Source organism: Strigops habroptila, chromosome 1, assembly GCF_004027225.2.
Source record: "Strigops habroptila isolate Jane chromosome 1, bStrHab1.2.pri, whole genome shotgun sequence".
Classification (NCBI taxonomy): Eukaryota; Metazoa; Chordata; class Aves; order Psittaciformes; family Psittacidae; genus Strigops; species Strigops habroptila.
This window is the reverse complement of record NC_044277.2, coordinates 42,700,651-42,727,143: the sequence shown is the minus strand read 5'-3', so window position 1 is coordinate 42,727,143 and position 26,493 is coordinate 42,700,651. Positions and strand designations below refer to the sequence as shown.

General features: G+C 37.8%; 1 protein-coding gene across 2 annotated transcripts in view; it reads left to right on the top strand.

Annotated features, from left to right (window-relative positions):
- UBE2V2 (ubiquitin conjugating enzyme E2 V2) overlaps positions 1 to 26,493 on the top strand; it is a 29,673-nt gene that overhangs the window by 507 nt on the left and 2,673 nt on the right. Inside the window, exons 1-3 of one of the 2 annotated variants that reach the window (XM_030490500.1) lie at positions 14,096 to 14,116; positions 16,606 to 16,751; positions 20,547 to 20,672. In XM_030490500.1, coding sequence (XP_030346360.1) covers positions 16,707 to 16,751; positions 20,547 to 20,672 — 171 coding nt within the window. In that variant the 5' untranslated portion in view covers positions 14,096 to 14,116; positions 16,606 to 16,706. Of the gene's footprint in view, positions 1 to 14,095; positions 14,117 to 16,605; positions 16,752 to 20,546; positions 20,673 to 26,493 lie in introns of those variants that run through there. The other variant, XM_030490491.1, reaches the window with a different exon arrangement.

The following is a 26,493-nucleotide window of genomic DNA, read 5'->3' as shown; positions in this document are numbered from 1 at the left end:
GGAGATGTCACTAGCCTGGTGAAAATGGTGGAGAAAAAATAATTGTATTAAAGATTTGTACCATCTACTGAGTGTAGAAGTCGTGGTATAGCAGTATCTAAAGTAGAAGATTGTCCCTTTAGTCTCTTGATGTAGGGGAAAAAGGGCCAGGCCTGCCTTGTGTTTTGGGGCAAAGGTACTTCAGCTTTGGTGGTGATTGCCGCATGGTGGGGAGGAGGAGTGAAGCGTCTTGCTTTCCTTAGACAGCCCTTGGAACCAAAGGGTCTCTCTCTTATAGGCAAATGAAGGGCAAAGGCCTGCAAGTCATCCTGGGAATCCCGTATCAGTAACCAGTAGAGCATGTGTTGAGCATTTGCATGGCAGATACTGTGGAAGTTGGTGGCAAAGAAAGGGACAACAATATTGCTTCAAATACTAAATACAGGAATTTCAGAAGCACAATTATACTGTCTCAGTTTTGTTTCATAAGAGGCTTGATATATAAAAAGACCTTTCCCCAGTACAAAAACCTGAAGTCTTCAGGGCCTCATGCCCTCTCTTATCCCTGAGACTTTGTAAGTGGGATTGAGAGAGCTCAGGACAGAGGAATGAATTGACCTCAGTGGTCAGTCTAGGATGAACATTGGCCACTAGTTTATTTCTGCTCCTAATCCACTGGATCATTGAGGGATTGAGACTATCACAAAACAGGAGAAATGTCTGTGTATTCAAACTTATCTTGGTACCTTAGTGTTGATTCTGTGAGGAGAGCTTGGGCAGATTTTTGGGGGTAGGAGAGTCCTCTCCACTTGGTAACGTGACTTTGGGGATGTGGGATTTGCAGAGTGGAATTGATAAGGTTACAACAAATTGGGGCATAGAGCAGCTCTTGCAACTCTGTGAAAGAGAAATCCAAAAATACACATTATTGCTGATGATAAACTGAGCTAGAATTGGTGAACTCAAGTATTTACTCAGCTGTGTATTATTGCATTTTATTTTGTTAAAATTTATTGTCTTACTTCCTAGTGTCTAAGTTTAGAAGGATTTTATTAGTAGTTTTATTATGAAGCAATTTGCAAAGTCTTCAGCTTATATCTGGGCTCCACCTTGGGTTTTCCTGTAGTGCAGGAAGTACAGTTGGTTTAGGTCATGTGTACTGAGTATTGTCGTTTGGCATCACAATCCATTCAGTCTGGCTAGTATAGAATATCAGTTACTAAAAATTTGTGTAGTAAAAAAAAAGCTGTTTTCTTTTTACAGAACATTCAGCTCTGTAAGAAGAAGTATATTTTGACTAAACTTACTTAGTTTTACTCATATAAATGCTCTTAACAGTCTTACATGTCATATTTTAAAATCTCATATATACACTTACCTAGTGTGGTGGCTTTTGTCTCAGAAATATAGCCATGCCTAAAGTTCAAAAAAAGTGGGACACATAGAAAATGATACATGTATCTGCTCCAAACAGTGTAAAGTGCTAGTACTGCATGTGTGCATTGTTCAAGAAATGAAATTGTTCTAGTAAAATGGAGTGAGCAGTTAGAATCATCAACAGCATTGCTGGGAAAATTACTCAGAGCTTCTAAAGCAAAAGACTTAATTCCTGTGGAGAAAATACTGTTGGCTTTTTACTGGCATATATGCATAGATTGGGGGTGGGGGTAGCATGTTTGTTCTTTTCACATAGTACACAGAAATTTGTTTTCTAAGACTTCACCCAGAAGAATTGCTCTTGCCAGGAAGCTGTGTTATGCTCATTTGTGGGGAATGGAAGGGATGGAAGGATGGAATTTGCCATAGACATAAGATTTAACTCTACCTAACTCTGCAAATTTAATCTACTCTTGCTATGAAGTTCAACTTAATCCTTATTTGTTTCAGAAAAAGTGAATGAAATGAATGTTTTGCTTGCATAAGGAATTAATTCAGGAAGTAAATTCTAGCCCCAAGGAAGTCTAAGCAAAACTTTTACTAAGATCAACTGTCTTAGTTTTATCCCAGAAATTGCTTTCCTAGGCTCACTAGTTCTTTGAACAATCTGTAAGAAAATACCTGCCTTTTACAACAGCTAATTTAGTTTGAAAATAGCTGTTCTTTAATGTGTGCTAAAGAAACTGTCAACGTTACATTGCTGTAGGGTGTCTTACGTGCTTTCTGAAATCACCTATATTGACTAATTTTACATGTAGATATTGCATGTCCTAGAAATGGACATTTCTAAGATGCAAATGGATTAACCTTCTGATATTGCGACTCCTTGAAGCTGAACCTAGGTTGTTTGTGTGGATATTGCTGAGGATCTGGGGAAAAAGAAGTCAATTTTTTAAAGTAGAGAAGGGCTGTTGTTAATATAATCAGCCAATGTCTTATTGGTTAGATGGACATTCATTCTGTTAATCTCTTTGAAAATACAGAGCAGAAGATGTGATTGAACATAGTTTTGGGTTAAAAGAAATAATTTACCAGAGCATACCATTTAAAATATCTTGTGTTACAAGAAAAAGAAATAGAGTAAAAGGAGTTAATTCAGGAGTTAATTTCTGCATTTCCATAATTTGGGTTTTACTTAAAATTACCTTATGTGTATAGGATATAGATATATCTGCCTAAAAGCAGGGATCATGTCACTCAGTGATTAGAACATGTGTGAAAAGATGAGAATTAACGTAGCAGTGTCTAATACTATGCTCTAACTACAGGCTGCTAAAGCTTTTGTCTCCCCCCTCTTCAACCAAGGGCTTCAGTAGCTTGGGGGAGGGTGAATAGGGCTAAGTTTATGAAAATTCCTCTTGTTTTGACTCTCCGCACTCAGGGAAAAACATCGACTGATCTACAGTCAGCAATTATATGTGAGATTCCTGATTTACTTCTAGTATATAGTCACAAGCAACCTTTTATGAAAGTGTGCTTTGTGTCTTCGAAGGAGGACAGCTGGATCCCAAACAAGCATTTCCTGTAAAATCCATACTTCTCATTTCCAGATATTCTAATTTTAAGGATGGATTGGCTTCTTTATGTGACTTATGTTGCCCATGCAAAAATATCTTTCCCTTTGAACTTATATATGATTGATTCTTTGTTGGAGAAATGGCACAATGCTCAATGTTAGTGCCTTGTTTTCTTGACTTTGTTTTTTACTTCTATTTGCAAACATTTAGTGGTGGTGAAAGCAGTTCTAAGTGTGTGTGACTGCAGCTGTAAGGAAGCTGGTATTAAAAATGAAGGTCTGGAAGTGGTCTTGAGTGCATTCAGCCTAACTCCTTGAGCTGTGAAGCAAGGACTGACCGTATCTTACCCAGTGATTGAGGGTTTGATTTTGTTTTCAAAGCTTTCCTCCCCACCTAAAATAATCAAAAAAGATTCTCTAATGTGAGATGGGGTTTTGTAATACTTTCCCTTAAAGCCCTGGAACTCTTCTCCATTTCAAATCAAGCCAGTGTCCGTCCTGTGCTTAGTGGGATAGGGATTGATAGATCACCATACCCTGTGTGGAGACTTAGATATTAAGAGCCATTTAGAGGAGTAATAAAGGAGTTTATTCATAAGTGGGTTGTAGAAGTACTGTTTTAAAGACTTTTTTCCATATAGGATATGGCATAATTTAAGCTTTCTATCTAGAAATCTGGAGTGTTAAACTGCACAGGTAGGCTTCTCTTTTCCTCTGACCTGTAGGATGTCTGTTTCCTCCCTCTTTTTTTCCTTGTAGAGGAAACAGTTATCTGTTTCTTAAATAGTATGTTTTACCTTCAAGGATTTGTTACTCCCCCTGCTTTTCTCTATTATGCCTCCATCATCTTGTTCAATTATCCAGAACCTGTCCAAAAAGTCAGTTTAAAAGCTGTTTAGAATGTTACAGTCCTTTAAGTTTGTTCTGTGTATTTAATGTAAGCTCTCTAAGCACAGACTTCTTGAAGCTGCAAGTAATCAGCCAAAACAAAAGAAGTAAAATACTGCATTCTGTGATGCTGTGAGCACTCTGTATGGGGCATTTTTCCATCCTGTCCTATGCACAAGGAATTGCAACTGTGATTGTTCTGCTTGCTTAAAAACATCTTGGCAAGCCACAAATAATCTAGAGGTGCTTCAGCTGGGTTGAGAACAATCTAGCTTACAGATAACTTAAACTATATATAGACCATCAATTCTTTCCAACTTTGTGGCATATATAGGCAAGATACTCCTATTTCTTCTCAGAGTTTTGCCCACACTGTTTACCTCTCTTTTTTGCTGGTATTTTACAGCTCTCTCTAAATACAAGCCCCAACTTAAGTCTTTCTGCTACAATAGCTATGTAAGAGTATGCTTGCACCTCAGAAGTTAAACACCTTCTGATGTGCAAAAGCGGCCTACTTTGCAATATTCTGTTTGTTTAAGAGTTTGTTTGAAATGCAAGGATGTTGCCAGGCATAGTATTACAGCCCATCATCTAAACTGTTCTGTACAATCCTGGAAAATTTTAGCCTGAAGATAATACAACACACAGTTTCAGGAAGATGCGTCTTTCAGCAGTTGGAGGAATATGGACCATAGTATAAATCTAAGCACAGATGAGAAAGCTTCTCATGTGTGAGATTTAGATTTCCAAGTCTTATGAGTAGTTGGTGGAGCTGAATTACATACATACTTGTTAGTGTTTGTGTTTTGCCTTATGGAAGATTTTTCCAAAGGCAGTGTTAAGTATGTGCTCTGAAGCTGTCCAGCCTCATTTTGTTGACAGACTCTTCTTCCTCTGTCTCGCTACTCTTACACATTTTTTTCCTAGGCTATAGCTTTTACTTCATCCTGACCAAAACTTTATGTAAAGTAGTAGATGGTCTTCAACTACTCATGTCATTTAGGTTTTGTTGCCTTGCAGTCTTTCCTAGCCTGTGGGAGCCTCACCATAGATTATGGAAAGACAAGAAGGTGCTATAGGGAAAGCATTCAAAATAGTCCTGATTTAAGCTGTACTCGGAAGGGTTTTGCTATATGCCATCCTGCCCAAAGGAGTGTTTTTCTTTGTATTTGTCATTCGGAAGACACTAATGAGATATAATTCAAACAATATTTTGAATGAAATCAGTGCAAAAACTTATGACTGTGAAGCTGTCAAACTGCTTCTGAATAACATGAGCTTCTGTTTTACAGCCTTATGAAAAATGTGTGGTGCTTCAAGTATGTGACTCTAAATCATTTCTAGTTAGCATTTTGGAACAAATGGAACCTTCAACACTTAGAACTTCAGAGCTCTAATCCTTTCTTTGGAAAGATGAGAAGCTTCAACTAGGGTTAAAAAAACAATTGTCAGAAAAATGACATCTAGCATCTAGATAAACTCAGTATCTCCCTTGTGAAAAATGTTGCATTCAGTATACATATTCATACTGCACAAAGAAAAAAAGTCACATCTTTTCATTTCATTTGTGACTATTCATAGCTGGTTAAGTGCATTTGCAATTTGCTTGAGTAAATCAAAAACATTTTCCCAATACACGTAAAAGTAGTGTTCTTTACTTAGAATCTTTACAGATTCAGTAAAATGTCCCATTTTATTCCTATAACTTGGGACTTTTGTTTCAAGGAAGAAATTGTAAGCTTTCTTTCTTCTTACTGAAATGGAATATATAATAATGTAAATATTAAATAATTTGGACTTTTGAGTATCATGGCATGTAGAATATAGCAGGCTGAAATATGACTGTCACAAAAATAATGTAGGAAAATAATGGCAGTTCTTGTTATTAAATATGTGGCAATTGGTACCTTTGTTTGTTATATCTGTTTGCTTATATGTATAGCTGAAAGAACAACAATGGATCACGTTACTTGTTTTACATAGATAAAGGATCTTGATTCTTTGGACCGTGGGTGCATGCTGAGTCATGTTGGAAGGGACCTTCATGCAAGTCTTATAACAACTATTTGCTAATCAATGACTTGTAACCCATTTTAGACAGCTTTACAGCTTTGCTAAACTAAATCCTTGATGCTGCTCTTATCTGGGTCACACGTTGTGTTCTTACTATTAAAGTGGTACCTGTGAAAGCCATTTCATGACAGGAGATACTAGCCTCTGCTGGGTTCCCATATTCTCCCACTCCTCTGTCCCTTTATCTAAAAGAAGTTTCTTCGTATCATCATACTCTAAAAGACAGTTTAAGAAATGTGTATTTGAAATCCTTTTTCCTCTCTGTCAGTCTCAGGTTTATAATGAAACTTTCAAAAATTGATCCTATATTCTGTCATTATACCTTTCCTTTAGCCTTTTTTGCCTTTACGTAGCTTTATGGTTTTAATAGTGGAGTTAATTTAACTGAACTGAACAAGTGTGGGTGTTTGTGGTGGGGTTTTTTTTTTTGGTGGGGTTTTTTGGTTTTTTTTTTTTGGGGGGGGGTGTTTGGTTTTTTGTTTGGTGGGGGTTTTTTTTGTTTTTGGGGGGTTTTTTGGGTTTTTTTTAGGTTCTGAGAGAAATTGGAAAGATTTCTTTGTCTGATGAAATCTTGATTCCTTAGACTCGTAAATCACAGTTAATATTGCTGGTGGTTTTTGAAGTGACAGATATCTTTTCTAAACCCTCTGTACTGGCTTCCTGCCTTACATTATTTGGTACAAAATTGAGGTAGTAATAAAATTCTCAATTTGCTAAACATCCCACTGTGTAATTTTTCATAATCTCTCATTTCATTGACTAAAACCTATGGGGAGATAGTTGAACCATTTAATACCTCATCTGTGTTTCATTCAGTGGTTGCCTATAAAGAGTTAACTTTTAAACCCTAGTCAGGCTATGCATTTCCACCCTTCACCAAAACAGCTTGGATGTCAATTGATGAGCTATTTAGTGACTTAACTGTTTAATTCCTGGGTGCTTTTTCTTATGGTTAGGCACAACTGGACATGCAGTGTCTGCATAACTAAACTCTGAGTTAACAATGGTCTTTCTTATAACAAAAAACCCTTGCACTTAGATGTTATATAGATTGATAAATTGATGCCATTAATATTGGTGCAAATTCGTAAAACTAGTTTTAAGCAATTTACTCTGATTTTCTTTCTTTTGGGACTGCAATAATTTGGTGGGTTTTGTGCTATAGTTTTCTATTGATGTAATAACTTCTTTTTTTTATGAGGTATTTTAGCTAAAATTTGTTGTGTGGGAGCTTCTCAAAGTTACTTTTGGTTTTTTTTTTTAACTAAGTGCTTGCTTATTCCTTCACTGTCTTGTAATCTAACAACATTTGTATCTGTAGTGGAGCAAGCTTCTTACTTAAGGTAGTTTATCTGAGCGCCATTAGTAATTCCATGCCAGCAACTGTACCCAAGATGATCATATTTCCATAAAAATGCAAAGATAGAGCGAAACAAACTATAACTGGTTTTGCATCCTTGTTAACAAAGTTGAGTCCAGTTAGAGTTTTCTCTCGAATCTGGACTACATTCTCTGTGTGCGTGTATCCAGTCTTAACTGCTTTGTGTGCTTCTGCTCACTGATGTACATATGATGGCTCTTATGCTTCTTTACTGTTGTACCTTGTACAGCTTTAGGATGTTTAGGGTATTTTTGCTACGTAAAAAATCGGGAGAGTGAAGAGGATATTTGGAAGTTGGACTGCAGGAATTGGGAAATGGTTTACAGTGGGGCATGAACCTAGTAAGGAGAGATGGTGCAGAATGGGAAAAACTTGCTGGGACTGGTGAGAAATGTCTTTTCCAAGGATGGTGGTCAGAGGGTAGAGCAGCTCTGTTGAGTCAGATAGTTAGTGGCAGCAGCATATCCCTCTGCCTGCTTCTCTTCTGAGAAAGGTAAGGGGAAAGGGGTAACAGTGGGGAGCAGGGAAGGAGGGGAGAGAGGAGTGGCCGTGAGCATGGTTAGAAGTGAATAAATGGATATATTTTCCTGGAGGATGTTGACCATCACAGGAAGAGTCCTGTCCACAAGGCTGCCTTCAGTAAATTATGTGATGAATTATGGAACAGAATTGGTAGAACTCAAAATTACTAGTAGAAGTTCTGGTTACCTGAGAGGCAAGATAAGAGAAAAGAATGGAGGACTTAGGTTAGGATGCCTTGATAATGAAGGCATTTGTTCTGGTAGTAATTTCTAACACTTAAAAATGTAATTAATAACACCTAAAATTGCACAAACTTCCCTATGAAGTTACACATTTGGAATGGTTGATCATCTGCTGGAGCAGTCAAGTTTGGGGTCTCTTCATTCTTAGTGTGAAGCAAACAGAAACTGAAACATATTGAATAAACTGATACTGCTTTTGCAGTTTTGATATGCTGAGGTCTGTTACTCCAACATCATGTGGTTTAAGCCATTTTAATGTGTGTTTGTAAGTCAGATACGTGTTCATGGCATCCCAACTACTAATGCCTAGATCTATAGAAATTAATTTACTCCCTTCCCACCTCCCCAAATTAAATAAACTTTAATATTGTTCATAAATTTGAAGTTTTATTATGTCTAAATACATTTTTTTTTTTGGTATTCTTTTTGATTAAATGTAAGCTTGGGCCTTGTAAGGCAAACTGGTATTACCACCTCTCCTTCCTTGTGAGGCTGTCCATCACTGTATTCCATGTTCTGCATTTTGTGAGTGCAGCTGGTTAAGATGGATGTGAAAGGTAAATGAGAGAGTTGGGTACTACCAAATACTTCTGAGGTGGGCTAAGCCTTGAAAGTGGGAGCTGACAGGTAGCAAACCATTCTTGCACTTATGGCCTTTCCTTTCCAAGTGAGAAGTCTGCCTGCCTCTCAATGTGCAAGTATAAAGTAAAGTTCTGTTTTCCTTTGAAGACCTGTTGTACTGTATTTGGCAGCTGAACTCAAAGTATGAGATGGAGCAGCTTAAATTGTATTAAATGCATATTTTAACACAGTGCAGCTAGAACTACTATTAAAAAAACAGGTTGATGTGCAAGTGTCATTCTGCTTAGAATTTATGATTTTCATTTATTATTGCTAGTAGATAACTATCAGTGTCTTAATGTTTTGAATATGCATGATGAAATTGAAAGTAAGGGGGGGAAACATCGGCTTCTGTAAATCAGTGTTGTCTTCAATGAAATTACTGGGTTTTTTTAAATACTAGTATTTGTGCCCTAAAGATATTTATATTCCTACGCCCATCCAGACCTTTTCTCTTCAGCCAAAATGTGCGTGCTGGGTTGCAGTAAATGTCTGTGGCTTCTGCTGTATTACCATAGTTTCTCATTAGCTGCCTTCTTAATATAAGCTATATATAGAATGTTTATGGTTGTTACTAGACTCAAATATAAAGGAAATTCCTATGGAAGTTGTTCTCATGCAGCCTAACTTTAGTTCTGAACTATGTCCATTAAGAAACCAACAAATGTAATATTTCACGTAAGTGAAATAAATAGAAATTATTACCAGTGTAATTCTGAAAAGGAATATTAGTTTAGTTAGCTTCAACCAAAAGTTAGGTTTTAACATGGAGGTGTTTAACTTTCACACTGCTGTGACTGTTTCTTGGCTCTTGCTGGGAAATGTTCCTTGGCAAGTGATATATCTTCAAAAAACCAAAATCCAAAACCTGATGAAATGCATACTTTAACTTCAGTGTAGTTCCTAGAATTGCACCTTCTCCTTGAAGTCTTCCAACCTGTGTGCTTTCAATTTAATTTTTTTTTAATACTGTAAAAGGCAAATGAAGTTAACCAGTTACAAAGTTCCTACATAGTCAGATATATCACTATATATGTATGTATATTTAGTTTTAGTCCTGCCAAGAAATTCAGTTCTTGCCAGCTCTGTTGAGTAAAGGTGATTTTGTTAATTCTTGCAAGATGGCAGCTTTCTCATGTTTAGGATCGTATCAAAACTGGCTCTAAACTATGATAAACATTGAATAAACGCCTATTTTTTCTCTATCTTTCAGTTGATGTACATCTCTTCAGCTGTAAAAACTTACCTGCTGCTTACCTCTTTCCTTATTAATTCATAAAGTTAGTAATCTTAATGGTTTGTTTCTTTCTTAGGAGTTGAATAATTTTATGTGGAAATGGATTTTTACCTGATTATGGCAGACTTGTTTTTCCTCTTGAACTTCTGTTCCTAGAGATTTTCTGCAGGTTGGCTTAGTTAGATTAGTCTTCATGAGTCTGCAGATCTGAACTGCTGTTGCTTGCAGCTTTGCCAGTTGTGGACAGTAATGACAAGGCACTGTTTAGTTGGTCTGACACAATGCATACTTCAGACACTAGGAGAGTGGAGAAGAATGCATTCAAGATCACTGTTGGTTTTGAGGAGTTCCCCATGGTTAATTTTGGAAGCAGAGTGCTCTGAGGTCTGTGTCCGTTGCCTTTTTATGTCACCACTGATAGAAATGCATCTCTTTGGTTTTATGAGACAAAATCAATGATGACGGGAATGTTCCTGTGGAAAATATTATACTTGCATTATATGGATGTTTCTTCCCTGCATGCTAGAATAGCTTAGTACCTATTCACCATCCTGATCAATGTGTACAGGTCACATATTGCTGCTAAATAGCTTTATTTCACTGTTTAAGATAACAGTACTTTCCCAGTTTAAACTCAAAACTGTTAAAGGAGAATATTCTATTGCCTGAATTTCATTGCTTTGGCACATACTGGCTGAAGCAAAGTAGAGAAAAATAGTGAAGAGTAAATGTAGCTTTATTAATACTGCAGAATATTCTTTGGTATACAGAATTATGAATTTGAATTTTCCTGAGGTATATCAAAATGCTGTCGGAAAACAGTTCAAAGAAGTGGGATGGACGTGTAATTCTAAGAAAGCAGAAGTTTCAATTAACTGAAATATGTATCAAACCCATTTAATGAGGGTACAGTTTTCTCAGTGCAGGCTCACTGATAGAGCTCTGCAGGAACAACTGGCTGCTTTTGTAGTTACTGGAAATATTAGGTTGTTTTTCACTGAAAATGTCTATTTGCTTTAATCAAGAATCATGTTGTTCTCTTCATTGTTGGAAACAGTGCTTTTACTATGCCTGTAGTAACATTCTTGATTTAAAGCAAAGAAAAAGTTCACTATTGAATTGCTGCATCCCAGTACTACTGGTAGCAGTGGAGTTCTTTTGTAGACAAAACTCCCATGTCCAGCTTCATTAATAGGCAAGATACTAGAAATACTTTTGGGTTTTTTTGAGCCAGGTTACTGTGATCAATCTCAGATAATTACGTTTAGTTACAGTAAACCTGGCAATACATCTTGATACTAGGTTCTTAGTAGTAAGCCAGCCACTGTTTTTGTGTGTATTCACAGAGTATTTTACTAGGCAAAAGAGTATGTGATGTGAACAGAGTAACTGGGAAACAAAAATATAGATCATAGTTTTTTTAAACATTAGGATTTGTTTGGTGGTTTGTTTTTTTTTTTTTTTTTTTCCCCCTCCAGGAAAGAGTGTCTTCCAAAAATTTAATCCCACAGGAATTATTTTTTTTTCCAGCCAGAATAGAATCTGTTAGCATTTCACATACCCTAGCCCACTTTCCTCTGTTTTGTGTATTGCCCATTTCAGGGCCTGTTTAAGGCTTTGGTTGGTTTATGGTTTTTTGTGGGTGTGTGGTGGTGTTATTAGTCCAGTATTCCAGTTTCTCGCTTTATTTTGTCCAGAGCAAGATAATTTCTGAATTGTTCAGGTGGAAAGGAACTTGATATTTTCAATGTGTTTCTCTTCAGATTTATTTCTTCCTCTCCCTGCCCCAGAAGAAATCGTATTATGGCTTAGAATTTTCAAGGCTGACATCCGTTCCCCCTTCCTTGTCATTAAAAATGCTTCTGCTAGCCTGAAGCTGTTAAATTTTATTTGAGAGCCTTTGTTTTTGTTACGAAGTGGTGTGGTTTTGGCTGGGATAGAGTTAACTTTCTTGGTGCTGACTGGGGATAAACCACCACCCCGGGCTATTACTATTTCTTCAGTTTCTGTTAGCTGGAAGTCAGCGAACAAAAGGTAAATCATACATTCCCAATAGTTTATACTGCAGACTTTTCCTGACATAGCTATCTCAATCAGGAAGAATAGCATCCCTGACAGTATCTTAGCTGAGTTAATATAATTTACTGATATAATTTGTTCTTGGGTCCACAGTAAGATTTGGTTTTATGGCTGTGTTGGGGTTTGTGCTGGCAGTATGGGGCTCCTTGTGTAGGTGTAACTTTCAGGAATGACTCAAGCCAAGAGCTAAGAAAGATTTTAAGAGAAACTGAATGTTGGTATGGACATTATAATAGACAATTGTCTAAAACTATTTTTTATAATATAACAGAAAGCCTCACACTTCAGGCTCTGAGCCAATCTATGAAAAATTAGGGTTATGGCTGCCTTTTATAATTGGCAGGGAGAAGAGTATAGGTTATCCCACTCTTCTTTCTTGTTAGACTGCAAATAATTGTTTGATGTATGGGGAGCTTGGACTCTCAACTGTATTTGAAGGATTGTGTCCATGTGAATTGTTTAAAAATGTGATTTAGTATAGTCAGTGTGCTCTGTTAAATTTGACTTAGGCACAGTTGTGTTTTGATGCTGATGAAATCTCTGTGCTAGTGGGTGACCACAACTGTGGAACTGTGTCTCGAGGTACTAGCTAGAGCAGGTCCGTCCAGTCAAATTCTCCTTTATTGCTTCCGTGAAAGTTGTAGGTCCGACTAAAGGGTACTGAAGATTCCTTTTTCTTTTTCTAATGTTTTTTCAGGTTATGCAGATTCTGGATAAAAGCATAACTGTAACTTCTAACATGTCCTATGGGACAGTGTACTACTTGTTTCTATTAATTCTGTGGTTTAGAACGTGATGTCTGAAGTAGCTCTATGTGTATGAAAGTAAACCCTCCTGCTTAATTTAAGTCTTTATTGATTCCGCTTTTATTTTTTTCTCATTGTTCCAAGGTATTAAATTCACTGTTAATTTCACGTATTTCTAATAGGTACCAGCTTCTGTAGTCCAGTTTCATGATTAAAGTTCTAAATTAAAAACTACTACTATATGTAAGCATGAGTGAGTGCTATTTGTTTAAGTAAAATATGTTTACTTCAGCTTTTTGTGAAAAATTAGTAAATGCTGTTCGACAGTTCCTGTGTATGGTTTTGGGGGATCAGGTGGTATTTGTCAGTAAAATCCATAGTGAAGTAAGCTTTGCAGATAAATCAAAAAGAGGTTGGGGGCGAGGTTGCTTTTGTTTTGTGGTTTTGTTGTTTGTCTTTTTTTTTAATCTCGATGAACCCAGCTATATTTTCACATGGAGAGCCTTAGTCCATCGTTGTGAATAGCTGTGGTGGATGCAGTGCTGGACCTAGTGGTTAATCGCAGCCTACTGACTGGAGCTTGCCACTCCTACGGCTCTGCCAGTGGTAAAATTGAATGACTGCTTTAATCCCATTCACTTGAAAGAGAGAGGTTTTAGCTGGGGGGTGCCTGCTACAGGCAGTAAAAGCAACCTGTCTGCACTTGTCTGAAGATGGTTAGTGGTCCCATCAGCAAGTGGAATTGGGGACAACAATATTTGTCAGGCCCACGGTCGTGAAAGGCTGGAGGCGTTTCTCTCTTCAATTGCCACTACGTGTTCCAGAAGGTACACCTGAGATTTGGTAGTCAGCTAAAGAATGGTGGTGGTTTCTGTTATCTCCTGTTCCTTATGAGCTGCACACTAGAAGAGAAGGATGTTGTTTCATTGTCCAAATTCTGCAAATGAAATATTAATTCTTACTCAGATTCTGTCGAGGAATATTTCAGAGTTTTTAGCAAATGTTTGATGAATTTTGTTGTCTGGATTAAAGACAAAACTGCAAGTTGTGTATGCACCATTAACACACAGTTTAGACTGTGCCTCCTGGAATATGTGAAATAGTGAGAAGAACAAGATTTTTTTACCTTGTACTAGAAGCAAACCTAATTTGCAGAAGAGTGAGACCATCATTACCTGATCTTCTACATAGAAGTGCTTGCTGTTGTTTTACTGGAAAGAAGGTGCAATGCTGTAATGTATTCCGTTCTTCAAGCTAGTTAGAAAGGTATTATGTAAAGGTTATGGCATGACCAAAGCAAACGTGGAGTGCAGTAGTGTGCCCAAGTGGACACTCAGGACGGCATTAGCATTCCAGTTCATTTTGTTGATAGCTTCTAAGACTGTAATTGTAAAGGTAAGGGCTTTTTTTGTTTTGGTTCAGTTTTGTCCTGGTTTTGGCTGGGATAGAGTTAATTTTCTTCCTAGTAGCTGGTGAAGTGCTTGTGTTTTGGCTTTAGTCTGAGATCAATGCTGATAACACACACATGTTTTAGTTGTTGCTGAGCACTGATTACTCTGATCAAGGGCTTTTCAGCCTCTCATGCCCTGCTAGTGAGGAGGGGCATGAGAAACTGGGAGGGAGCAGAGACAGGACACCTGACCCAAACTAGCCAAAGGGGTATTCCATACCACAGCACGTCATGCCCAGTATATAAACGGGGGGGAGTTACCTGGAAGGGACTGATCACTGCTCGGGTCGGGCTGGGTATCAGTTGACAGGTGGTGAGCAGTCATGGCTTTAAGCCACTGGAAAAGTCTTAACATGATGTTTGGATGGTAAAGTACATGGGATTTGGGGGTGGGAGTTGCTTGTGGGTTTGTTTTGTTTAAGGCTCTGGGTACCAATCAGAAGCTATTCAGTCATATAATGCAAACCAAGACATTTAATGGAAGTTTATTCTGCTGGTTTAAATTTTTGTTTGTCTGTTTGTTTTAAAGATTAGCATTACCCTTTTGCTGGTATACGTAGATATGTAAATGTACAGATATAATGTTAATAACAAGTCAGGATGGAACCAGAGGAATGGGCAAATGAGTTTCAGTGAAACTTTTCAGAAGGATCTATGCTAAAGTATTGAGAAGTGATCTGCTCACTTGTGTACTGTGCTAGTACTTTCAGTCAGTCGTATGTGAACTCTTACCTGTGCAAATAAGCTTCCCAAGTAGTTTAACTCCACAAAAACATTGTATTTTTACATTGAAGTTGTCTGAATTTTTGCTGCCATGGTTGCACTTTCATGCTAGTACTTGTCAGATCTCTCTGTGAGCTGGGCTGGTTTGTTAAGCTGTCAGGAGACTAACCAAAATGTATAATTTTGTGCTCAGTTAGCAAGCTGAAGTAGCTCATTATGGGCTCAGATGAGTTGCAATACCAAAGCAAGAAGGAAGGTGAGGCCATACATGACTGATTTAATTTCCTTGCGGTGTCCTGATGCTATACTCTTAATGCTTTTCTCTGGGAATATGGAGAACTCAGAGACATTGCTTCTGCAATTTTTAGGAGCCTCTCCCTAGTCTGTGTTATTTAAAAAAAAAAGCCCAACATCGTTTTGAGCACAGTTTAAGAGAAATCATAGTTATGTAAGATAAGCTATTTGAATAGTTTCTGAAGGGTATGTTTATCTATGCTGGTCCTTATGCATACCTATTCACTAAATAATCATACTGTATAATATTGGACTTAATTTTTTTGCATAGAGACAGCTTGGAATGCAGACTAGGGTAATGTAATACCCAAGTGACTATGAATGAAATCCCAGTAACTAAGTAACTGTTAAGAAAAACATTTTTCTTTGACACCCTAACCCCATATCATTTTCAAACTTGCGTAGTATGTATTCCTTGCTAACAACTTTGTAGGTACCAGTCTTAGAGTTTTAGTTTTCTAGACGACCTGTATGAGAAAGAATCTCTAGTAAAAATCATGGAAAACCCTATAGCTCTAAGCAGGTATAACAGGTTGGAAGTAGTATTGTGTTGTAATATTGTTACTACATCATTGTGCGTGTTTTATTTGAAAATGAACGCATACCATGATGGCATGTACAAGTGTTAATTAACTTTGTTCCCCTCATCAGTGCTGAAATACCATTTTAGCTTCTGTGATACAAAGCTGTTTAATACCTGTCAATGTCTGTCTGTTTTCATGTATAATAATAAAAATCCAGTAATTAGAGTTCGGTAAGCGAATATTGCTTGGCTCTCATTAGAGGCAGTACATCTTCACATTCTGTTGTCAATATGTCATTATCTCTTTTTACAACTTAATCAGTGTTTCTGTGCTTTTTTTTTTCCTCTGTTAAGTGGGAATAATAATCCCTAGCTTAAGAAGACTTGATTTTTAATTTGTTTTCATATATTAAAGGGTTTTTTTAAATCAAGTGAAAAGGATTGAAATGAAAACTTTCAATCTTTCTCGTACAGTTTACATTTATTAAGATAATTTGTGTTAAATGTTGCATTCTTCATTTTTGGAATTTGCTATATCAATTTTATGTAGATTTTAGTTGAGTAGAATTTGACAGACAGTGTCTTGATTTTGAAATATACTGGCTTTAAACAGCACTGAGCTTGGGAAAGAGAATCTAAATTAAGCCATCTCAAGCTAAGATCTTTCTTGTTTTTTATAGTTTGTATTGCTATCACTTGGTAGTAACTAGCTTCTGGTGAAGTGGTTAGTTGCTTCAAAACAATTTGAGTGCTAAATAAATTCATGCAGGAAGTAGTTGTTTGGCTTTGAGAGTATATTTAGCATTTGCTAGTGAATAACATATAAAAGCATTGAAATTGCTTACCTTTTCCTTCATGTGAGCAGTATTAATTACATTCTTCCCTTTTCTATAGTTAAAGTACCTCGTAATTTTCGCTTGTTGGAAGAACTTGAAGAAGGGCAGAAAGGAGTAGGTGATGGTACAGTGAGCTGGGGCCTTGAAGATGATGAAGATATGACACTCACCAGATGGACAGGAATGATTATTGGGCCACCGAGGGTAAGTGTCGTGAATCAAAATGTTTGTAAGTTTGTAGGCAATACAAAATGCAAAAAAAAAAAAAAGTCACTGTTATACAGTGTAAAGAAATTGGTTAAAATTCAATGTATGACGTTGTAGAAACACTGTATATTCATGTTAGAATTCATCACTTCCTGGCGCGTTAGTGTTTTCAGTCTAGCCTCCCATAGTACATGTATCTGCAGCTGTCTCTATGAGCCAGTTGTGATTTGAGACTTCTGACTGAGTTAAGAATATATTGTCTGTGTTTCTACTATTATTTAGCGTAAGTGTACAATGATTGTACAGTAAGCAGCGTAACTGTCTTTCCACGGTTTATCATATGTGCCTAGTGATTTCAGTTCTGTAGTAAACTGGCAATATATTTTCAACTTTCACAAGTTTTATCAAATAGTCTTTCAGTCTAGCAGTTTTTGCATTTCAGTTGAATCATGCCTAAAGACCAAGCAGTTTTTAATTACCTCTAATGAGATAAAATATATACACAAAGTTCATATCCTTCTGATCTTTTAAGTTCTGTAGGATGTTACCTAGACTGATAAAACCTGCAAGAGAAGTGATCATCTCTTGTGTCTGAGTATCAGCCTCATCAGAGATGAATATACGCTTGACTTTTGTGCACACTTTCTCATGAGTTACAATATGTGATACAAAAGATCACTGTTTAAATGAGAACTTGAATGAATATACTTCAAGTAGCTCTAAGTTAGCCTATGTCTTTCACTGCTAATGTGAGGTTACTATCCTGTGTGTCATTCAGTGCTGCAGGGCTTATTCGAAGAACTATCCAAGACAAGAACTGAGATCAGATCTTAGCCTCAGATAATGTCTTTCAGAATAAGAGAGTTCGAGGTTCAGTATAATTCGAGCTCCTTTTGGAAGTCAGAGTTAGTCACAGCTGGCAGCAGGCTGTTTGGAACATCTGCATAATTGTGCTGAGCTCCTAAAATTTGGGTGCATTTGAGAGAGAACCAATTTCAAATGTAAGCATAATGCTTTGGATACTAGCTTCTGTGGAATCAGTGTTTAAATACTTTTTTGAAGAAAGTTTGAGGTTTTATGGGTTTTGAAAACGATTTTCAAATGTGACCTAAGTAGTGTCTCTGACTCTCCAAAGAGCCTTCAGAACTGCCTGTGACTGGTTTCTGGTTCAGCCTAAGGTAGATGCCTAACACATCTTTGAAGGGAGTGATCATCATGTAGCAGCCCATACATTTTTAAAAAAACCCAACCAACCTGGGATGCTTCTAATTCTAGCCTATTTATATTGCTGTCATTTTATTTGCTTTATGTGAAAGAGTGCATGCAAGTAATATTTTGGGCCATTTCAGAGACTTGCAGTCTTGCTAATAAAATGCGCTGCAGTATGTGGTCATTGTAAAGTGAAGGACACCCTCTCCCAGGCCAGTAACGGCACCTTGAGAAGAATTGCATATCCATTTTCAGGGTTTGTAGAAGATGGGTGGGTTTGGAATTGGCTGAGTTAGGTAGGCAGTGTGCAGCTAGGCAGAACACAGAGAAAGTTGCTAATACTGTCCACAGCATGAAGTTCTTTGCATACATGGCTTCTCTAGAGCTGTGCAAAAGTTCACTATCAGTTTTTTTGTCTTGCTTCATTGAAAGGTGAACCAGTGTGGAGGGAAGAGGGGAAGATTTGTTTTGGATTAAAGGAAAAATCTTTCTTACCCACCCCCTCCCTCACCCCCCAGAAACAGGTTTTTAGGCTTTTTGGGGGAACTGGCCTGGGAGGGTTGGCTGGCAGTAAAACAGTGCCGTGGTTTGAGCCCAGCCGGTAACTCGGAACCACGCAGCCGCTCGCTCACTCCCTGCCTTGTTCCTCGCCCCGCTCCCGGAGGGAGGGGGACGAGAATCAGAAGAATGTAACTTCCACGGGTTGAGATAAGAGCAGTCCAGCAACTAAGGTATAATACAAAACCACTACTGCTACCACCAATAATAGTAATGACAAGGGGAATAACAAGGGGAGAGGATACAATTGCTCACCACCTGCCGACCGATACCCAGCCCGACCTGAGCAGCGATCTGGGCCTTCCGAGTAACTCCCCCTGGTTTATATACTTGACATGACGTGCCATGGTATGGAATACCCCTTTGGCCAGTTTGGGTCAGGCGTCTTGTCTCTGCTTCCTCCCTGCTTCCTCTCCTCCTTGGCAGAGCATGAGACTGAGAAAGTCCTTGGTCGGAGTAAACATTACTTAGCAACAGCTAAAAACATCGGTGTTATCAGCGTTGTTCCAAGGCTGAAAGTCAAAAACACAGCACTGCACAAGCTGCTAAGAAGGAGAAAAAATGACTGCTGTAGCTGAACCCAGGACAAATGGGGCTTGAAAAACTGAGCAAAATTGAGAAGACACCCGGATAGGAAATAACGGAGTGAGGAGGAGTGCTGTTCCTTAGGGTTTTTCAGAGTCGTGAGCAGTGTATATACATTTTGGCCTATTTCCACTGTAACTGACGGCATCCCTCTGTGTGCAAGTAAATGGTTTTATCTGAGTGAATAGTGAGAATTTTTGTTACTGTGTTTTCTTGCTGTGGTAGCAGCTATGTTACCTGTAGCAGGACAAGATTACTTTTACTGGGCCTTCAGCTTTTAATGGGAAAGAATAATAGAAAACCTTTTTTCTAACAAAGAATGTCCTATGTTGCCTTGTTTCTTTCTGACCCACTTGCTGTTCAGTCTGTGTGGCTTCTTGAAATTATAGGATACAGTTAGAGTGCTTCAGTAGTCTGATTTCCACTCTGCCTTTTAAATTGACCACAGAGTAGACTGTCATTTGATAACTGTGTGATTGATACTTCTGCTTGGAGAGAATGGCAGCTGGCTGATGCAAAACAGCTTAGAGATGGTGCTGCTGGAAAGTTCAGAGGCACATTACTGCTGTTGGTTCACATTAGCTGTACCTGTTGTGCCAGTGGAAAGACAGGTGTAGAAACTGGGTTTATCTTCTTTTTGGAGCAGAGAGGCAGTGACTAGCAAAGCCACTGATAGTTTTTATTGTGCATGGCCCACTTGAAAAGATTAAAAGAAGATGGACTTTCTCAAAATATATTTGTACTTAGAATGATCTGTTCTGTGGTCACTCTGGGGTGACATCTTCTGCAAGCTAGCTATCATTTCACTGTCCAGAGTTCATAAATCTTCTCATAAACCAAGCAATCCTCAGCTATGGAAGTCTTAGATACCTTGTGGAGTGTTAATTACTTCCAGAACATGTTTTTTGAAAATACTGTTTTCATCTTGTTCGTAGTTGTGTCTTAACTTTTTGGTTATTAGCATCTTTGTCTTTCTCCATTTCCAATTCTTTGCAGTGTTACGTATTTTTTTTACAGGGAAAGGCAGTCATTTTCCTAAAGATTATTGAATTTCTTTCAGCTCCCTGCTGAAAGTTGTTTTGGGAATGCTGCTGAAAGTTGTTCAGCTCCCCAAAGTTGTTTTGGGAATGCAGGTGGCTAGGAAGGGTAAGAGGTAATGTGAATTGAAAAAAGAATTGTATTCTACTCGAACTTTTGTATGGTATAGTCAATAAGTAGTGTAGCTTATACATACTCATCAAATAATCAATATAACCAAACCAGTGGAATATCGATCAGTAGTCCAAGACCATCAATTGGTATGTAATATTAACAGATTTATAATTATTTAATATTTCTTAATCTTTATTCCTCTTTGTGTTAATTTGTTTGTAGTTTTTTTAATATTTATTAATATTCAGCTTTCAGTGAAATGCATTAGTCTGTCTTTTTGCTTTCTAGACAAACTATGAAAACAGAATATACAGTCTGAAAGTAGAGTGTGGACCTAAATATCCAGAAGCACCTCCTACAGTTAGATTTGTAACTAAAATTAATATGAATGGAATAAATAATTCCAATGGAATGGTAAGTTGAAATGGTAAGATCAACCACGTTGCTAATCTGTGTTATAAATTTCTGTGAAAAACCCAGGTGAGGAATATGCTTGTTGGACAAAGCTTTCGTATTTAAATTTTACAGTGTAAGTACTGGTATAGAAAAAAAAAAAATGGGTTGCCTACTACCTCACACCTTTAGGTATTTACAGTATGTTAGTGGTTCTTAGTGGCTTATCAATGAGACAAACATTATTTATAGTATTAAACCAGTTTCTTTTAAATGAAGCTGAAGATTTTAGTTTTGAACAGAAAAAAAGTTTTTTAAGTTGTATGTAGGTATTTCCCTTGTAATACACTTATAAAAGGGGATTAGATTCATACTGTAATAGGAGTATTACAAACTTTATCTGATGTTTCTGTTAATTAAAAATGGAGGTTATTTCTGAAGAGTTTTACTTAGGATGTAGTAATTTACCTGTAACGAACCAATGTATTTAAGCTCTTTTTTTTTTTTTTTTTATACTGAATTTATTCAAATCCAAGGTGATTCAGGGCTTCAGCATTAAAATCTTTTGATACAGATGGTAATCACTTTTAAATATCAATTTGCAGTAAGTTACTTTCATTGATTCCACACTTACGGTGTGATGAGCTCATATACATGAGCAGCGGCAGCAGCTCAAGTAAGTTTGTTATGCAATTATTCACTAGGTACTTCAATCATAGACTCATAGAATGGTTTGGGTTGGAAGGGACCTTAAAGCTCATCTAGTTCCAACCCCTTGCCATGGGCAGGGACACCTTCCACTAGACCATGTTGCTCCAAGCCCCGTCCAGCCTGGCCTTGAACACTGCCAGGGATGGGGCAGCCACAGCTTCTCTGGGCAACCTGTGCCAGTGCCTCACTACCCTCACAGTAAAAAAGTTCTTCCTAATGTCTAATCTAATTCTCCCCTCTTTCAGCTTAAAGCTTTTCCCCCTTGTCCTATCCCTACAAGCTCTTGTAAAAAGTCCCTCTCCAGGTTTATTATCAGCCCCCCTTTAGGTACTGGAAGGTGCTCTAAGGTCTGCCCAGACCCTTCTCTTCTCCAGGCTGAACAGCCCCAATTCTCTCAGCCTGTTCTCATAGGAGGTGTGCAAATCCTGTGAGTAAGTTGGAGGTACCAAATGGCTCAGGGAAGAGGCATGAGCTGTCTTGCATTTACAGTGGTATATGTATATATCAGCAGGAAATACAGTAATATATTACACTTGTCTGAATGTATGTTTGTCTTTAGTGAATGCAAAGCAATTGGATTAAGGTAATATTTAGAGGCGAGTCAGATGATTCTGAATCAGTAAAGAAGTATGCTCTTGTTGCTTCACCTATGCATGTCTGCGAGCGTAGGTGTTGGCTTCCGGAAGCAAAATCTCAGACCTGCAGAGCCTTGCAGGCTCATCTTTACCAAGCCACTTGGCTTTATCTTCTGTTTGGAGAAGTGTACACTCTCTGAGTTTGCTGAGGAACAGGGTGAATACTGTGGCAGGAAATCCACGTGGTGTTTTTAAAAGCAGCGTGAAAATCCGGTCATTACTACAGGAAAATTTGATTTTAATAAGCTTATAATCTTATACAAAACCTTCATTCAGTTTTTCCCCAACAGTTCTATAAACTAGTATCTTCTGAAGGATTTGCTATGCAGATGCGTAACTTATTTTTTAAATGGATTTAAATAGGACTAGATAGTATATTTAATGAAAACAGTCTTCATAACTAATGCATTTAAAATGCATTTATTATGTAATTTTTAATGCGCCCATTATCCCGGTGTCATGCGTTTTAGCTTATTTAGTGCTGTTGTGCTCACTAGAATCTATCAGATAAACCGGGGACATGTTCAGCATCCTGGAACAGTTCGTGTTGCTGCTTCCTGGTTTAATTCCTTCTTATTTCTTCCAAGTTGCTCTCCCACTCTTTGATCGCCTTTCATTTAATAGATCACAGGTGGTTTGCTGCATTCTTTGAATAAATGACAATGTTTCATCCTCAGACAAGCTTTACTACCCATGCTTCTGCATGAACCCTGTTTTTTGACATATAGGCGGCTTCTTGTCACGTTGATTATAGATGTCATGAGAAGGTTGGTGGCTTGCAGAAGAGAGTCCTGAGATAAACAGCAGACAAAATCATACGTCATAGCAATATTATCATACTACTCAAAACATCTGTAACATTGTTAAGGTACACTTTACAGGAGATGTGTGCCAGTTAACACCTGAGGAAAAGTAGGGCCTCCAGCGTGAGTTTAGAGGGTGATAATTTCTCTTGAGTTGGAGTGTAAACAGTGGAGGGGGGGATGGATATGTACTAGAGTTACAAGGGGTCCTAAGGAAGCTAGTCTTATACTGCCTTGTTGGCAGTGGTTCTCAACCTGCTTGACTTACAAGACCCTATATGCTTTGCATGGAAACTGCACATGTGCAATGAATCTATCGATACTCATGCTTGCAAGTTTATTGACTCTCTGGTTATTCTGAAACCTCTGTTTTGCTTGTAAGTAACATTTCCATCAGCAGCACATGTCAGGGATTCCAGAGATCACTGTTCAGTACATTTAGTGCAGGAAAGGAGAGGGCTACTTCAGCAGTTTTTTATCTCAAAAGACTACTTAGGTGCTCTTTTAAATTGTCTTCCTTTTCTTATCTGCAAGTTAGTTTTTGTGGTTTTATGCTTTCCAGTTTCCCTGTGGAGTTACTGTGTATACAGAATTAGAGTACTCTCAGTCCAACCACTTACACAGGGCTGGACAAAATGCCTTTATGTGCTAATGGCATTGGTGTTGTGAAACTGTATTTTATCACTCTCAGTGCTGCTGGGTCTTTCCTTTTGGAGACTTGTGTACCCTGTATTGATAAAACACAGGTTGCATTCTGACATGCTTTTTGTTTTCCCATGGACTTTTGAGCATATCTGATTTTTGCATCTCTAAGAGAGCTCTTCTGTAGTCTATCTTACAGGATTTGCAATCACTTCTGTTCATTTAGATACCATTTACAGCTGGAAATACTTGTTTCCTTTAACTCACTTGAGACTCTGTCAGCTATAAACCTATATATTCTTCAGTTATTGCCTTGAGTATGTTTATTGTAGACTAAGCAGTTTGCTATTTCTCGAAGTTAATGTATTAGGAATGTTATAGACACTTAATGTTTTTCATCATTGTGTAAAATAATTCCAATTGTTTAGAAAAAATTAAGAATTATACATATTGCTTCTCTTGCTATTGTTTAAGGATTTACAGTGGTGTACCCCCAGAATAAAATAGTCTTCAGGTTGCAGTTTTCAGCTTAATTAGCTTTTACGTGGCCTTGAAATTTCTCCCATTGTTCCAGAATGCATACTTGAATCTTACCCCACTGTTTTGTGATTTGAGCATAATTTGCATCATTCTTCCAAATATTCTATCATTGTTCTTCAGAAAGTGAATTTATTGTGCACTAACTTGGAAATAAATTCTGCACACAGGAAACAGAACCTGAGCCAAAATCTTTACTGCTGGAAGATGTCATGAAAAAAGTCGGCGACTTGCAGAAAAGAGACTTGAAATAAACAGCAACAAAAATGTCATGTTGCAGCAGTCTGTAGTCAGAAAACATTCATAACACTTAAAGCAGAGTTTACAGTCTGTGAGTTTGTTGTTAAAAATTCCCAGCTAAGAAAGAAAAGCTGGAGGAGCTTACTTTTAAGCAATCAGGTCTCATATCCCAGTACAGCTGGTGTATGTAGAATTGCATTGTTTGAACAGCACTGGTGACTGGCTGCGATGTGCTGTAAATGAGGCAGATCTCCAGACTCAAGAGGGCCTGCAAAGGCAAAGTTGAGGAGAAGCAAGGAGAAGGAAGAATTCCAGAGCAACTGCCTTTCCAGAGGTTTTTTTACTAACCCAGTCTTTGAACAGATTACTGTATTAGTTTTCTTTCTCAAACCTACTGAGAAAAACTATTAAAACTACTTTTTCCTTCTTACCCATGTTGGTTTACCAGTGGTCTTTTAAACCAGTTTATTATCATATGGGCTTCCACCCCCAAGTGCACATCTTTCCTGGTTGGGAGTCTTCTGTTGCAGCCATTACCTGGTCCTTGATAGTCATTTACTGTGGCTTCTTTCCACCCTATTTTTTCAGGGGGTATGCTAAGTGAACATAAGAACTGAGCCCTTGTATCTTTTGTTATTGTGATACTTAACCACCATGAAGTTTTTCTTCTTTCTGTGGGATCCCATGAGGGAAAATGGTAGTCTCTACATGTCTCATGGCATTTTCTATCTGGAAGACAATTTTGAGTACTGTGATATTTACTTTTGTAACTTACAAAAAGGATTAATGTTTTCCCTAGTTTGCTAGGTCCAGTTTGTTGAATAGAAACACTGGAGTGTTCTTTAACCTTATCTAGAAGGATTGGAGAGGAAGAGTTCTTTAAGAGCTTGGTACCTCAGAACAAAGATTCAGGCTAAATGATGCATTACTTAAGCTGCTACTTGATAACATGGGTGATCTTTTATCAGAATTTACCTTTTACTCACTGGTGATTTTATCTAATAGTCTGCTTTTTAAGAAAAGAGAACTTGTTTTCCAGTTGCAAAGATTATTCTACTCTGACATTGCCTCTTATCTACCACATTAAACCAAATACCCCTTTAAAATAGTAGTAGTAGTCCAGGAATTAGAGTGATGGTCTGACCAGTGTTACTTTCAAAACCTTTCTGTATTAGCTCATACACTCATACGTATTTTAAACTGGCATGATCTTTCTGTGTAATGGAGCTTTCCTTCTGATGCTTTTTTTTTCTAATTTATTAATGTTTGCAGTAGTTATTAAATAATCTGACTGCTTTTATACTGTGGTTTGATGCTATGCAGTCTTTGGCAGCTCTACTGACTTTAAGGGGTTCTCAACTCTGAGCAGAACATTATTTGTGTGAAGAGAAATGCTTATAGTGCTGAGCTGTGAATTGGATGAAGGATCCTGCTTAGGGACTTCTTTCCTTGTTCTTGTTTCTGGTTTTGGGTTTTAAGCTTGGGGGATTCTATCAGTTCAGGTCAGAAAGTAGCTCCACATAGATTTCATGGTTCACCTAAACTGATGAGCAGTAGGGCTGTTAAAGGAACAAGTGCCTAGTGAGAGAGAGCAGAAGTCTTTTGGGTTAGTATTGCTGCCCAAGCCAGCATGTTGTTAAACCTTGGCCTGTTTCCTCCTACGAAAAGGTTTAGTCTCATTTGTTGTTCTGAAAACAGACAGCCTCACTTCAAACAATCTAGAAATAAACCATCTGTGCTAACGTTCTTATTTCTGATTCCAGTGTTGTTTTTCCTTTGTTTGCCCTAAATAAGGTGGGATAAGAAACTTCTTGATGTTTTGTGCTGACTAAATCATAAAGCAGTGGTTTTCAGCACTTTTATAGCCATGTGGGCTGCTTGTGCTACTCTGCCAATGGAGTTTAGTAGCGTGCAATAGCCCTGTTCCTGCCCACTGGCCTGCTTTGCAGTTGTACAGCTGTAGCCCCCTCTGTCTTCTTAAGTTCCTCCTTGCAGGGGCTGGGTGGCCAGCAGTTACCTGCTGCCAAAACAATTCCCAAGCTGACTTTCAATTGCTGACTTTCCTATGGAAAACTCCCTGTTATAATATAATTGTGTAAATTGTCCCACAGGTTTTATAAACGCATAGGAGAAGTCCCATGTCCTTTCCTTTCAGTTCATATTCAAATTGGTAAGTGATGTACAGTAATCTTCACAGCTCCGTAAGATGACTTACTGTAAGAAGGATGCAAAGAACTAAAAAATGTCCAAACATTATGAATCAGTTGTTCCAGT